Raw genomic sequence first — 14,895 nt, forward strand, 5'->3', positions numbered from 1 at the left:
TTGCTCCGTTAAATGTCATCAAATAACGTTTCACATCATTTTTGGAGTCTGTTTAGGAGAGATTAAGTGTAATGTACTAAAGTCATCCTATCTCTTTCTCAGGTTAAGTAGAACAAGTAAATCTATGAAATAGGAGTCATTAACATTCACTATATCCAGCAATTTCTCAACAATGAAATATGCATGATCATACAGCTCAATTACTAAAATCTGTCATACAAAGAAGGTCAGTAATAAAAAACATTCTATTAACATTATAAATCTAATTTTATTACACTTAATTGTCTATAATAAGAATGGCTTACAGTGACAGTACTAATTCTGTACTTTTGAAAAGCTGAGCAAATAGATAAACTCACCATTAATATTAATGTCTTCTTAATGAAATGCATTTCTTTTTCAAAAAAGAAAAAAAAATATTTGTTTAAAGTTTGGGAACAGACTATCTTTTCTTCCCAGTCACTATTATGACAATCTTTAACAAGTACTGTAAAAGCTTTTCAATAATGTTTATCAGGTGGCTTCTATATTCATTTCTACAAATGTTCTAATAATCAACTGAAAAAAATTGAGCCTATTTAACACAAATGGGACTGATATAGTATATCCTATTTCTCCAGGTCTGTTTCCAAACTTCAGAAATGTAACCTTGATGTGATGTTTGATGAATGTTTCTCACGTAAAGTGCACTTTTACTGAAATATCTGAAAAAATACTGTACTGTATTGTATTACACTACAGTCTTTCATTATATGTGATCAGCAGAATGCAGTACTGTATCTGTTTTGCAGAGTAAAAAACTTTAATACAAGTGAACAAGTATGGAAGCTGACAATGACAAAGATGGAGACAGCAATGATGATAAAAATAATGATTATGATGATGATGGTAACACCCAAAAGACATGTCTGCGCGACATAAATCTTTAAAATAAAATAGTCTTCATGGTATACAAGAAAGGCATATACAATTTCATACAACCTTATGAGTTTATATAAATGGTTAACATAGAAAGTGGATTAAGAATAACATCCAGACCCTTCACTTTACAATTAACTTAATAATGCTATCAAGCAGCACTCAAGAAAGGACAACACAAAATAACACCATATACACAATAAAGATCAAACTTCACTAAGCCTAAAGCTCATTCTTATATAAGATCAACATTGAACACTTAAGTCACACAACTGATGTAACTTCACTTTTGAGCAATATCACATAATGAGAATATGTTAGCACACAACCAAGATGTTACAAAGCTTACAAATATAAATACGAGAAGATGATTATTTCATAGGCACAATGTAATTAGTGCAAACTAAGCTTTTAAAGGCACAATATAATGACTGTAATTACAAAATTAGGTTACATTTTCAGAACCATGTATAGCAGTGCAAAATTTCTTTGGTTATATATGAGCACACATACACATATACAGAGAAAAAGTCACATGATAAACACACAAAAACAAAAAACACACATACATAGTAATGCCCCAAACTCGTATGAACTCCCAAAGCCTTGTAATGCATATGGTTTTTAATCAAGGAATTTTTTACTCTCACCTATAACTTTATAGTGCAAACTAAGATTTTAAAGGCACATTATAATTACTGCAAACTAATTAAAAATATACGTTACACTTTTCTGAACTGTATAGTAGTGCAAAATCAATTTGTCATACATTAACACACATACAAATGTACAGAAAAAACTTAAATGACAAACACACAAAAGCAAAAACACACACATACACAGTAATTTTCCAAACTTGAATGAACCCACAAAGCCTTGTACTGCACATGGCTTTTTTACTAGCAACTTTTTGCTTTCACTTTTAATTCAGGTAAAATGATGGAAAGATACTTGAGGTGGCTGGGAAAGATGGTAATTTCTGAGGAGAGAATGCCTGTAAAGAAGAATCCAGGAGTATAATGATGAACCATGAGCATGCAATGACCCATTAGGTAAGGTGAAAGTAAGTTTTCACTGTGCATTTAGTAGTGTTGTAAATTGACAGCCCATCAAATTAAGTCTTGGTTTACGAAAATCACAGTGACAGTAAAAGGAAAAAGTAGGGTATAAAATTGGATTTCATGAAAAGTTAAATAGAAAAATGTTATCTCCTACCTTACTTCAACAAAGCTAGTTTACTGCTCTGAGTACCAATCTCTCAAAAACTGAAATCCATATTTTCTTTCTCTTTCTTTATGAGACTGAAAACTGCAAAGATAACAGTTTGACTGAAGGGGAAAAAATGAAACAGCATGATAAAAGCATAATGAAAAGTGGTGTTAAGGAGGTACAGCCTTCAAACTACTAAGCTCTAGGGCTGCATTTAGAGAAAAGGCCATACAAGCAAATCATGTTTTATACAGTAAAGGGAGATTTAAGTTTCAGGCCCAACACCCAAGCCCATCCAATATCTGCACTCAAATCTCATTAATTAAAAGATGACTTTCCTATATAAAACATGAAATAAAAATCTTCCTTAGTACCTTGAACTTCAAACCCACTACAAAAGCTAAGGTATGGGTGGTGAAAGGTGACACTCTGGAGTGATGGTGGAGGGAGCTGAAGGCCTGATGATGCCACATCATTTTAGTTCAATGTACAGGTTTCCCTTCACTTTAAATGAGTTCAGAGTAAAAAGATTTGTTTTAAAACACCAAAATTTTATATAAATGGTGCATTTCAGAGACAAAAAAGTTGGTGTGAACAAAGTGATTGTCTCATTTCAAAATTTGAGCCACACATCTTGTGAACCACATAGGTGATTGTGCAAATGCTGCAGAAAGAATCTATTTGAGTAGAAACTAATATGACAGTAGGATAACTCTAATTCTGTAATGCTAGCAGGCATGCAGCTCAATTGATGGCCTATCATATATTCTCAAGCTCTACTTCACTTAAAATGCTCATTCAGCCAAAGGCATACTCTAATTTAGGTCTAATATATACCATAAATAGTTTACTGAACTTTCCCTTATCAATTGTGTGTATGTGTGTGTGTCTATATGGACCTGAGTATAAATGATATCTAATGTCATACACAGACAACATCAATCACAAGAAAGGCTGTGTTAACTATCAACACACAGAGTTAATATATTACTGGATTTTTTGTCTATTTTACAGTGGTATATCAATTAAACATAAATATTTTATGGTTATCTAAATGAGTGGCCCTTGCACTGATTGAAATCCAGCTACAAGTTATTCACACCCAGTCCCCACAGACCTTTCCAAGGTTTACCCTGGATGCTCTACATGCCCTGGTTCAGTTCAATGACAGCACATCAAGCCCTGTATACATCATTCCAATTCACTCCATCCCATGCATGCCTTTCACCCTCCTGCATGATCAGGCCCCGATCATTCAAAAATCTTTTTCACTCCATCCTTCCATCTCCAATCTGTTCTCCCCATTTTCAACTTAATATTAATCAATCTATTTCTATATAAAACAGGCACACACATTCACTTACCATACAGGGAGTCATTGTTTACTAATAAAAGAACCTATAAAAATCATACCTTTAGTTTGAAATATGATGCATCTCATGTTATGATAAATGATTTCCATAACACTTATCAAGGTGTATGACTTTAGTTTCTGAGGGGTATGCATTATCTTTTCTGGAATTCTCAAACGTAAACAATAATTTTTCTAACAATAGAAGTGAGAGTCCATGGAGAAGTGTGATGCTGTTCCCCATTAATAGGAGTGCTGACAAATGTTGTACTGCTTGAAATAAGCTGCCAAGCCCTTTTTTCTACGCCAGGAGTCACCGCAACTGTTAGAAAGAAAAAGAAGTATGAAAGAGGGAGCTGGATTGCATATATAAGCAGCACTTCTATGATAAAACACACAAGAACTTTAGATTTTTTGGATGAAAATTAGACAGTACATATTCCACCATTCTATTCTCTGTGGAATCAAAGATAATCCTAAGAATATTCCTACATATGAGAATATATAAGTTATAGAATTATTTTCTCACACCTAACTGCTTCTCCACCTTAGCAAAGTAGTGTCCGGAACAAACAATGGGGAACATATGTCCTCAGTTATAACCTCATTTGCCACATCAATCACTCTTGCATTCATATTTCCCCAAACCAAGGTTCAACCCCTTCCATCAACATAACCAAAACATTTACTAAGCTCCACCCAAAAGGCATTCCTTTCTTCTTCATTCCTCTCACTACCAGGTGTATAAGCACTAACAATCACTAAGAATCTTCCAGTTATAGGAATGCAACTGATGAAAAAATAGGTCTATCATAAGTGGTCAATTATGAGTAAGAGCTAATCATAAAGCTGTATACAGCATTAATGCATTGATTGAAAAGACCAGTTATCTCATAAAGTATGATAAATGTCCAATTAGATTAAGTAATGATCACGAAATAAAGTTTGGGAGTTATAAGGATGCTTAACATACTTCTAATCTCTGAAATTGTGCTAGAGCTTCATGAAATAAGTAGTGTCAATTGAACATGATTTATGAAAAGACGATACAAGAAACTAAAATTTGGGATGTACATGATGTACATGAAAAATAATTTGGCTCTATCTTTGTACTTAATCAAGCGGGTTTGTAAAATGAGTAATTCCATCAATTTTGATAGAATTTCAACACTAAAAGTGTGGAATACATACATGGATATGCGAAGTGTTAAAATTTTCTGTCTCTGAACCTGTGATATGGATTGACAAGTAATAAGAAGAGTAGCAATCATCATACTTTACTCAATCAATGTGTAACATCAACTGGCAAAGTGATCAGAAACTCGAGATGTATCTATAGATGCATATGATCGATTTACTTTATCTCTCAACATAAAAGGTCACTGAACAATCTCATTACATTTGATTCAAAGATCAATTTGATTTAGAAAGACTAATTTTCATACTTGATCACCATTTCCCATGCAAGCAAAGTAGTGCCAGGAACAGACAAAGAAAGGTCATATTTATCAACATCCATTCTTTAGCTGTCACATGACCAAAGCATCGAAACTAGTGACCATTAACTAGATTCTGTACATAACCATATATTTAAATGAGTTTGTTACTTCTTAGAATGTGAAGTAAAGATTTATCAAAAGGGATGATTACCAAGTCTGATAAAAAACTAATATTAAGATACAAAGCCTTTAATTATGGACTGAAAAACTGATGCAGACAAGATTTACAAACATCTACAATTTTGCTCATCTTTATATTTTAGAAAAGATTATATAATAATGAAATAACTATCTATATTCAAAATGTAGGTTTGTTTTGAAGATTGAAAAACCTTTTCTCTTTAAAGCACTGTCTTGTGAACACAAGATATTCTCTTGGATATCTGGGGGTTGGGACCTTCTGAATCTCTTTCTGATTGGAAAGTGCTACTTTTTCTTATGGCTCCAAGCATTATAAGTTATGTTATTTGGCAGTTGCTCAGTACTTCATGTTCGATTCCAAGTATCCAAAGATGTCATCATGAAGCCTACAGCCACAGCTGGAAAAAATATCACACACCTCAATCACCTATGGATCTTCAGAGAGGGTGCATATGGGTTGAACTGACAAGATGACATTTGCACATGCCTACTTCTGTACAACAACTATGATACACAAGTCAGTCTGGTATGCACTATGATTTTCTACTGAGTTTACAAAAGGTAGAACTAGAACAGAACTACACTGTTTCTAGTCTCCATTTTGACAAAAAAAAAAGAAAAGAAGGTAATTGTTAATGTGACATATAAAAATACTATGAATTTTGTTTAGGTTATAGCTTTAAACTAAGCTTCAGGAATTCTATTACTGGGTACCTCTGGGTACTCCTAAGATTACATAATGTTTTGTAAGATACAGTGTGCTGTTACTGCTAGGCTTAAATGCATCTAATATCAGCTAATAGGAAAGCCAAGAGATGAAAACTAAGGTTCACAGCATAAGTCAAAGCATGTGAAACAACATAAAAAGTTATCTATATACATAAAATTATTGAATCAATATTCTGACTTTTGTGAGTGTGTGACACACACCGACCACACCTTGAGCGTATGCTCCTGATGCCAACTGGCAAGAAAGACATGTTTTTCCAGTGTCATATCTTTAAATAAGAAGACAGTAGTTAGGCCTGTAAAAAATAACTTGCAATGATGAGAAAAAACAATTACTAAGGAGTTCCCTTACAAGGAAATTAAGTGGGTTATTCCCCTTACTATGAATGTGTACACAAGTCAAAGAAGATTCCATATTCTGTACATGGTTACTAAACAATAAAATGCAACAAAATGCATAGTGCATAGTGCCATTGTACAAAGGCAAAGGGGATAAGAGTGAATGCTCAAATTACAGAGGTATAAGTTTGTTGAGTATTCCTGGTAAATTATATGGGAGGGTATTGATCGAGAGGGTGAAGGCATGTACAGAGCATCAGATTGGGGAAGAGCAGTGCGGTTTCAGAAGTGGTAGAGGATGTGTGGATCAGGTGTTTGCTTTGAAGAATGTATGTGAGAAATACTTAGAAAAGCAAATGGATTTGTATGTAGCATTTATGGATCTGGAGAAGGCATATGATAGAGTTGATAGAGATGCTCTGTGGAAGGTATTAAGAATATATGGTGTGGGAGGCAAGTTGTTAGAAGCAGTGAAAAGTTTTTATCGAGGATGTAAGGCATGTGTACGTGTAGGAAGAGAGGAAAGTGATTGGTTCTCAGTGAATGTAGGTTTGCGGCAGGGGTGTGTGATGTCTCCATGGTTGTTTAATTTGTTTATGGATGGGGTTGTAAGGGAGGTAAATGCAAGAGTCCTGGAAAGAGGGGCAAGTATGAAGTCTGTTGGGGATGAGAGAGCTTGGGAAGTGAGTCAGTTGTTGTTCGCTGATGATACAGCGCTGGTGGCTGATTCATGTGAGAAACTGCAGAAGCTGGTGACTGAGTTTGGTAAAGTGTGTGGAAGAAGAAAGTTGAGAGTAAATGTGAATAAGAGCAAGGTTATTAGGTACAGTAGGGGTGAGGGTCAAGTCAATTGGGAGGTGAGTTTGAATGGAGAAAAACTGGAGGAAGTGAAGTGTTTTAGATATCTGGGAGTGGATCTGTCAGCGGATGGAACCATGGAAGCGGAAGTGGATCATAGGGTGGGGGAGGGGGCGAAAATTTTGGGAGCCTTGAAAAATGTGTGGAAGTCGAGAACATTATCTCGGAAAGCGAAAATGGGTATGTTTGAGGGAATAGTGGTTCCAACAATGTTGTATGGTTGCGAGGCGTGGGCTATGGATAGAGATGTGCGCAGGAGGATGGATGTGCTGGAAATGAGATGTTTGAGGACAATGTGTGGTGTGAGGTGGTTTGATCGAGTAAGTAACGTAAGGGTAAGAGAGATGTGTGGAAATAAAAAGAGCGTGGTTGAGAGAGCAGAAGAGGGTGTTTTGAAATGGTTTGGGCACATGGAGAGAATGAGTGAGGAGAGATTGACCAAGAGGATATATGTGTCGGAGGTGGAGGGAACGAGGAGAAGAGGGAGACCAAATTGGAGGTGGAAAGATGGAGTGAAAAAGATTTTGTGTGATCGGGGCCTGAACATGCAGGAGGGTGAAAGGAGGGCAAGGAATAGAGTGAATTGGAGTCATGTGGTATACAGGGGTTGACGTGCTGTCAGTGGATTGAATCAAGGCATGTGAAGCGTCTGGGGTAAACCATGGAAAGCTGTGTAGGTATGTATATTTGCGTGTGTGGACGTGTGTATGTACATGTGTATGTGGGGGGGGGGGTTGGGCCATTTCTTTCGTCTGTTTCCTTGCGCTACCTCGCAAACGCGGGAGACAGCGACAAAGTATAAAAAAAAAAAAAAAAAAAAAAAAAAAAAAAAAAAAAAAAAATGTTAGTCAACTAGTATAATCTAAGCTAATAATCTTCCCATTTATACTACACACACACACCTCTTTATACAGGCTCTAAATTCAAAACTCACCTGATCTAGCATGTGACTCTATATCAGGAATGCATGAATTTTCATTCTTGCATAGCTGAGTAATTCCTAAACCCAGGCTTGCTAGTGTTTCTTCATGCCAAACTGTACCATTAGTTTTCAGCACAGCTAATCGTTCATGAATCTGTTGTAGTTGGTAACCTGGTGGTGCCAGGATGCTGGGGGTCATTGTTCTCATACCTGTTGGGAAGGGCCTTGGAATGGTGGTAGTAGCTAAAACCTGTTCAGGGTGATGGATGCTTTCATGAAAGTCCTGAGAATTTAACTTTTTCTCTGGTTCCTGAGAAAGATGTTCCTGAGTAGCAGGTAAGTTTTCTGAGTGTTGAGTGTGGTCTTCATGATTGGCTGAAGCTTGTTTTCCACGATGGTGATGTATTGTTGGGTGTTCATAGACTGGTTCCTGTGAATTATGTACAAAGTTTCTCCTCGCTCTTGGGCTTTCCAGAGTTGTTGGGGGTTGTGCATCGGAATCTTCTCTCACAGGACCACTATTATCTTTATCTATATTTGCATGATTATCTTTTGAATATTTCATCACAAAACTGTCATGAGGTAAATCAGATATCTGATTAGATTCAGAACTCATATTTGAATTAAATGCAACGTCATATTCCACTTCATGTTCACTATCTTTTTCAAGATAAGTAGGTTCAGTTTCTACAATCTCTGCTACATCACTGATTAAACTACTTCGGGTTGTTCTTCGATTAACTGGAGGAGGGGGCTTAATAGTCTTAACAACAGTACTTATGTGCTTCCACTCCCATACCTTCAATATTGCCCCATGACATTCCCCATTGGACAAAAGAGCTGCCCAAGAGACAACAGTACTATGGTTGTAATCTTGATGCCACAGCATATGACCATCTGATCGTTTGAAATGGATTTCTGACTGACAGTGTGGACAAACACCTCGATTAAGGACAGTTACATGGCATGGATCTCCCAGCCCAGCATGAACAGGATAATACTGACTGTGAGATTCTGGTTTCTCTTGAGATATCTCAGATTCCTGGGTAGGGACTACAGCACCCATCTGATGTAACAGTGCTGTGAGATGGATTTTTCCAGTATCCTCTGAAATGTACAAACACAACCTGGGTTAGAGGATGCAATGAGGTCTTTGCTGTATGGTGTGTTTTAATTATCATGTGGCAATACATTCATAATCAAAAATACCAGATATAAAAAAATGTCTTTTGAGAACTGACAACCTGAGAAATAACAATCTTAACATAAACTCTTAAAAGTACTATCAATCTATTTACTTTTTCTACATCACTAACTCTGTTCCCATTGAACAGGATTGGTCAACTGCACATAAACTCTCAGATAACATATCATCAACTCATGCCATGTGTGCTAAAATGGTACTTGGGCTTCCAAACTAATATCAGCTCTTAATCATTAACTTTGTTTAGTAAGATTAACTATTAAGTGAGATGATTGGCTCCATTCACACCACTCTCACACACAAAATTATTCTACTGAACACATTTAACAATCGTTAGTCTAGTACCCTCACGTGAAATACACCTAGCCCTAAACAATTAACTGTAAAGGTCTGTCCACTTGATCTTTTTTTTTTCCTGTACCTTCAACTAAACTCTATTTTCTTGATTTATCATATGCAGTGTCCTACATGACCCTAGTATCTTAAGACTCTCATCCATGCATCTTTATTCTTTATCTGTTCTGATTCCAGCTATACTATGTAAAATATCCTTACCCACTACTCAAAAGTTTGCCCCTCTCAAACAACAAAAATTGTTTCACATCTATACAAAAGATCAAGGATAAGTATAGGGGAAGAAGGACTGGAAAGGTGACACAACTTAAGTATTTGGGAGCTATGTTGGGTAAGTCTGGTAATAAGGAAGGAGAGATGAGGAAGAGAGCAGTAAAGGGCAGAAGAGTTATTGGGTTCCTTAATTGAATAATGAAGGGTAGAGATGCAAGTATTGACGTGAAGAAAGGATTAAGGGACAGCATAGTCCTCCTGACATTAAACTATGCAGTTGAATCATGAACACAGGATGAGTCACAAGAGGCCAAAAATCCAAGCTGTGGAAATGAGCTATATGAGAGGAGTAAGCAGTATAATGAGAAGGAATGAAAAAAGTAATAAGAGGCTGTATAAAAGACTTGTATGGCAAGAAGGGCAAAGGGAATGAACTGTGGATTGCGAAAGGGTAATGGGTGAAATGTAATACTTTGAGGTAGTTTGGGAATGTGGAAAGAATGCAAGGAGCATGTATGATGGTAAGATTAAAGGGGTTGGTATTCAAGGAAGATCACCTGTAATATGAGAGATAGAGTGGGAAAGTACTAGAGGGAGAGAAATGGGTGAAGAATGTGTGGAATGGTATATGTGAAGTAGGCATTTAAGGACAGGGATAACTGGAGACTCTTTTGCTGTGGCCATCCCCTCGATAGGGATGGGAAAAGGCATCAGAAATATAGGCAGATAGATATATTGATAAGTGTGCCATTATGCAAGCTTCTTGTTTCTCTACCTTTAAATTTTTCCCATTAATCAACACTCAGAGTAAATCTCTAAATTGTTCTCCCATGCATGATTTTACACTTAATTTCAATTATCTTACTAGTGTTCACAATGATCATTTCTCCTGAATAATTAAACTTATTTAAAACTTTTAGTCCAATCAAACTGATACTGAATTGTGACAGCCAAATTTTTCTAAAAAGCAGAACATGCTTTCCTTGCATTTATTTTTACTACCTTCCCTCTACACACATCAAAGTACCCTATCTTTCCATCTGATTTTCTCTCTGATTCTATCAGAACAGAATTATAGCGCACTAACTCCAAGCTCAATCTCACCCACCTGTCAATAAATACATTAAGTAACTATAGTGACATTAGCTTGATGCACTCCCACAATCATTTCAAACCATTTCAGTATTTTTTGAGTAAGTACTATGTATTTCCACTATAAGAAATATCAACATTACAATGCACTCCTTAGAGTTAGAAATTCCCAAACTCCCTTATCACTAACACTGTCATACACCTTTTCAAAATTTATAAAAACTGCAAACATTTTCTCTGTCTATAGCTTTCTTTACTACCTGCTAAACTGCAAAATATCTGGTCTACTCATCCTCTTCTATTTGTTTCCTAATTCCACCTTAAAATCAATCTTAATAAGATATAACTTGCATACTACAAAAAAAAAGAAATTCCCCAAATCTACAAACTTGATTGCTGTTTCCAACAGCAGCGAGGCAGTGCCAGGAAACAGACGAAGAAAGGTCACATCCACTCACACTCATTCTCTAGCTGTCATCCAGGCCCCAAAGACCTTTCCATGGTTTACCTCAAATGTTTCATATGCCCTAGTTCAGTCCAGTGACAGCACGTCTACCTCAGCATACCACATCGTCACAATTCACTCTATTCCATGAACACCTTTCACCCCACTGCATGCTCAGGCCCCGAATGCTCAATATCTTTTTCACTTTATTCTTCCATCTCCAATTTTGTCTCCCCGTTCTCCCTGTTTCCTCATCTTCTGACATATATGTCCTCTTTGTCAACTTTTCCTTACTCATCCCCTCCAAATGACCAAACCATTTCAAGACACTCTCTTCTGCTCTGTCAACCACACTCTTTATATTACCAAACATATCTCTTGCCCTTTCAGGACTTACTCGATCAAACCACCTCATGTCAAATACTGTCCTAAAAACGTTTTATTTCCAACATATTTCTATAGTACGAATAATGTGAAAACCAGATCTTGCTTTTATGATTTTCTAGTAAAGCACTTTTTTATCTAATTCAGCTGATCAGGTGACAGTGCTTAACATTTTATCACTTGATTCGCAGGCACAAGTACAAATAGCTAAAATTACTATTCTCGTACAAAACATTGCAACTTCCATACTAGCTTTCTTAATCTATCAGATAACTCTTTACCACTCTAACTTCCTCCCAATGAATCTATTCCTAAGTTTGTTTCACTCATAATATTAAAAAAAGTGTTGAAATAATCTCATAACCCTGAAAGCCCATAAATGTTCTTTTTTTTTTTTTCTTGCTTTGTCGCTGTCTCCCGCGTTTGCGAGGTAGCGCAAGGAAACAGACGAAAGAAATGGCCCAACCCACCCCCATACACATGTATATACATACGTCCACACACACAAATACACATACCTACACAGCTTTCCATGGTTTACCCCAGACGCTTCACATGCCCTGATTCAACCCACTGACAGCACGTCAACCCCGGTATACCACATCGATCCAATTCACTCTATTCCTTGCCCTCCTTTCACCCTCCTGCATGTTCAGGCCCCGATCACACAAAATCTTTTTCACTCCATCTTTCCACCTCCAATTTGGTCTCCCACTTCTCCTCGTTCCCTCCACCTCCGACACATATATCCTCTTGGTCAATCTTTCCTCACTCATTCTCTCCATGTGCCCAAACCATTTCAAAACACCCTCTTCTGCTCTCTCAACCACGCTCTTTTTATTTCCACACATCTCTCTTACCCTTACGTTACTTACTCGATCAAACCACCTCACACCACACATTGTCCTCAAACATCTCATTTCCAGCACATCCATCCTCCTGCGCACAACTCTATCCATAGCCCACGCCTCGCAACCATACAACATTGTTGGAACCACTATTCCTTCAAACATACCCATCTTTGCTTTCCGAGATAATGTTCTCGACTTCCACACATTCTTCAAGGCTCCCAGAATTTTCACCTCCTCCCCCACCCTATGATCTACTTCCGCATCTATGGTTCCATCCGCTGCCAGATCCACTCCCAGATATCTAAAACACTTTACTATAAATGTTCTTAATTTAATGAATGGGAAAACATTATACAAATACAGAACAGGATACTACTGGATGCATGTGAAGCCAATTTGTAAAAAGAAAAGAATACCACTGATGTGTATGAAAAATTCTTTGTTTGCACTTGTTAAACACACATGAGAATTAGTTTATATACTTACTAACACCATTGATGCCTATGCAAGAATATGATATCACTTGACCATCATATGTAACTGACAGTATCTTGTGGCATTGTGAAAGAACTAAAGGAGAGCCAATAACACTGCCTGACTGTCCACATACAAGGACTAAGTGATTTATATAAGAATCAGAAGTTACAGATTCCTGTAAGTCTGACCCCAGATTCCATGTTTCAGACTTTGGATATTCCTGACTGAAAGAATGTCTTTTCTCAGAGGAGAGCAAGCCTGGGAAAAGGAGTTCCCCGAAATTGTCATTATTGACATCAGGAAGAAGAAGCGCAGGACCAGGATTGTATAATTTCAGTGGTAGACGTGATGTTTGAACCGTTGGTTGAGGAGGTAATGTTGATGAATCTGAAATCATAAAAGAGTAATATTGATATACAGCAGCAAGTATGAATATGTACATGTGTATATATATGTATATGTCTGCGTATGTATATGTATACATTGAAAAGTATAGGTATGTATATGTGCATGTGTAGGCGTTTATGTATATGCATGTGTATGTCGGTGGGTTGAACCATTCTTTCGTCTGTTTCCTTGCACTACCTCGCTAATGCAGGAGACAGCGATTAAGTATAATGAATAAATAATTTCATGAACAGCAAATATTTCTTATCTACTTCACTTTTGCTCATGTAATATAGCAACTACTGCCTTCATCTAATAATGAAACTGTGCATAAAATTCTACATATTGTTGATACATATCAGTGGTGTGATAATTACAATGAAAACTGGTTATTGTATTAAATAAATCTATACTAAACAAGAAAAGAGCAATAACACATTATATAAATTTTCTGTTTGGGCAATGCACATCTTAAGAGACCTGAAACTGATACCCTTTACATTCACATGTCAGGTTTTTCTTTTCAAGTCAATGTGTGCTACAGTAACAAGAATATAACCCAAAATTTTTTCACTGGATCCAAAAGAGGTGTAAGTGTAATGAAGATATTTTAGGTTGCCATTTGATATTTGCTGGATTATGATCTATGATACTATTATATCAACTAAGCCTATAAATAATAAATCAGTACAAGTTTTAGACAGGGAGCCTGTAGTCAACACATTTATCTACATCTCTGATGCCTCTTCCTTCAAGAACTCCCTTAAAGGGGAGGCCATGACAAAAGTCTCCATAACTAGTAAACCCTAGTGCCACTGCCTGTCCCTTTGTGCCTCACCTTTAACAAGCCAACAGCAGAGGGCAACTCAAGCATAGTGTTTTCAGATTCTCCAGCCTAATGTTCCTACTGACTGCTTCTACCTAAGGAGCCTACCTAATGTTCCAACCAACAACCACCTAATGCTCCCACGTAATGTTCCTACCAACTACTTCTACCTGATGCTCCTGTCAAATATTCCTACCTACAAATCTTATCTTTAGCCATTTTGCCAAAAGATAAGGTTAGTGCATAGTGTTTTATATAGTAAAATCTAGTTACTAATGCTAGTAGTCCATGTGTAGGTGAAGAAGAAAGAAATGACAGCTACCTGGGTCAAAGGAGTGCAACTTGATAACCACTAACGTGCTAGCTTACTATGCAGCCATCACTAACCATCCCAATACCCAAGCAGGTACTTATTTATTCATTTATTTATTTATTTATTTTGCTTTGTCGCTGTCTCCCGCGTTAGCGAGGTATTGCAAGGAAACAGACGAAAGAATGGCCCAACCCACCCACATACACATGTATATACATACACGTCCACACACGCAAATATACATACCTATACATCTCAACGTATACATATATATACACACACAGACATATACTTATATACACATGTACATAATTCATACTGTCTGCCTTTATTAATTCCCATCACCACCTCGCCACACATGAAATAACAACCCCCTCCCCCTC

The 14,895-nt window shown here is 36.8% G+C and overlaps 1 protein-coding gene across 2 annotated transcripts in view; it reads right to left on the reverse strand.

The window, feature by feature from the left end:
- Window positions 1-243: 243 nt before the first annotated feature.
- The window catches only part of LOC139755365 (uncharacterized), a 34,259-nt gene continuing 19,607 nt past the window's right edge, over window positions 244-14,895 (reverse strand). For both annotated transcript variants that reach the window (XM_071673551.1, XM_071673550.1), the window contains exons 8-10: window positions 12,996-13,373; window positions 7,979-9,073; window positions 244-3,800 (exon numbers count right to left, since the gene is read on the reverse strand). In XM_071673551.1, coding sequence (XP_071529652.1) covers window positions 3,652-3,800; window positions 7,979-9,073; window positions 12,996-13,373 — 1,622 coding nt within the window. In that variant the 3' untranslated portion in view covers window positions 244-3,651. The remainder of the gene's footprint in view (window positions 3,801-7,978; window positions 9,074-12,995; window positions 13,374-14,895) is intronic.

Source organism: Panulirus ornatus, chromosome 19, assembly GCF_036320965.1.
Source record: "Panulirus ornatus isolate Po-2019 chromosome 19, ASM3632096v1, whole genome shotgun sequence".
Lineage (NCBI taxonomy): Eukaryota > Metazoa > Arthropoda > Malacostraca > Decapoda > Palinuridae > Panulirus > Panulirus ornatus.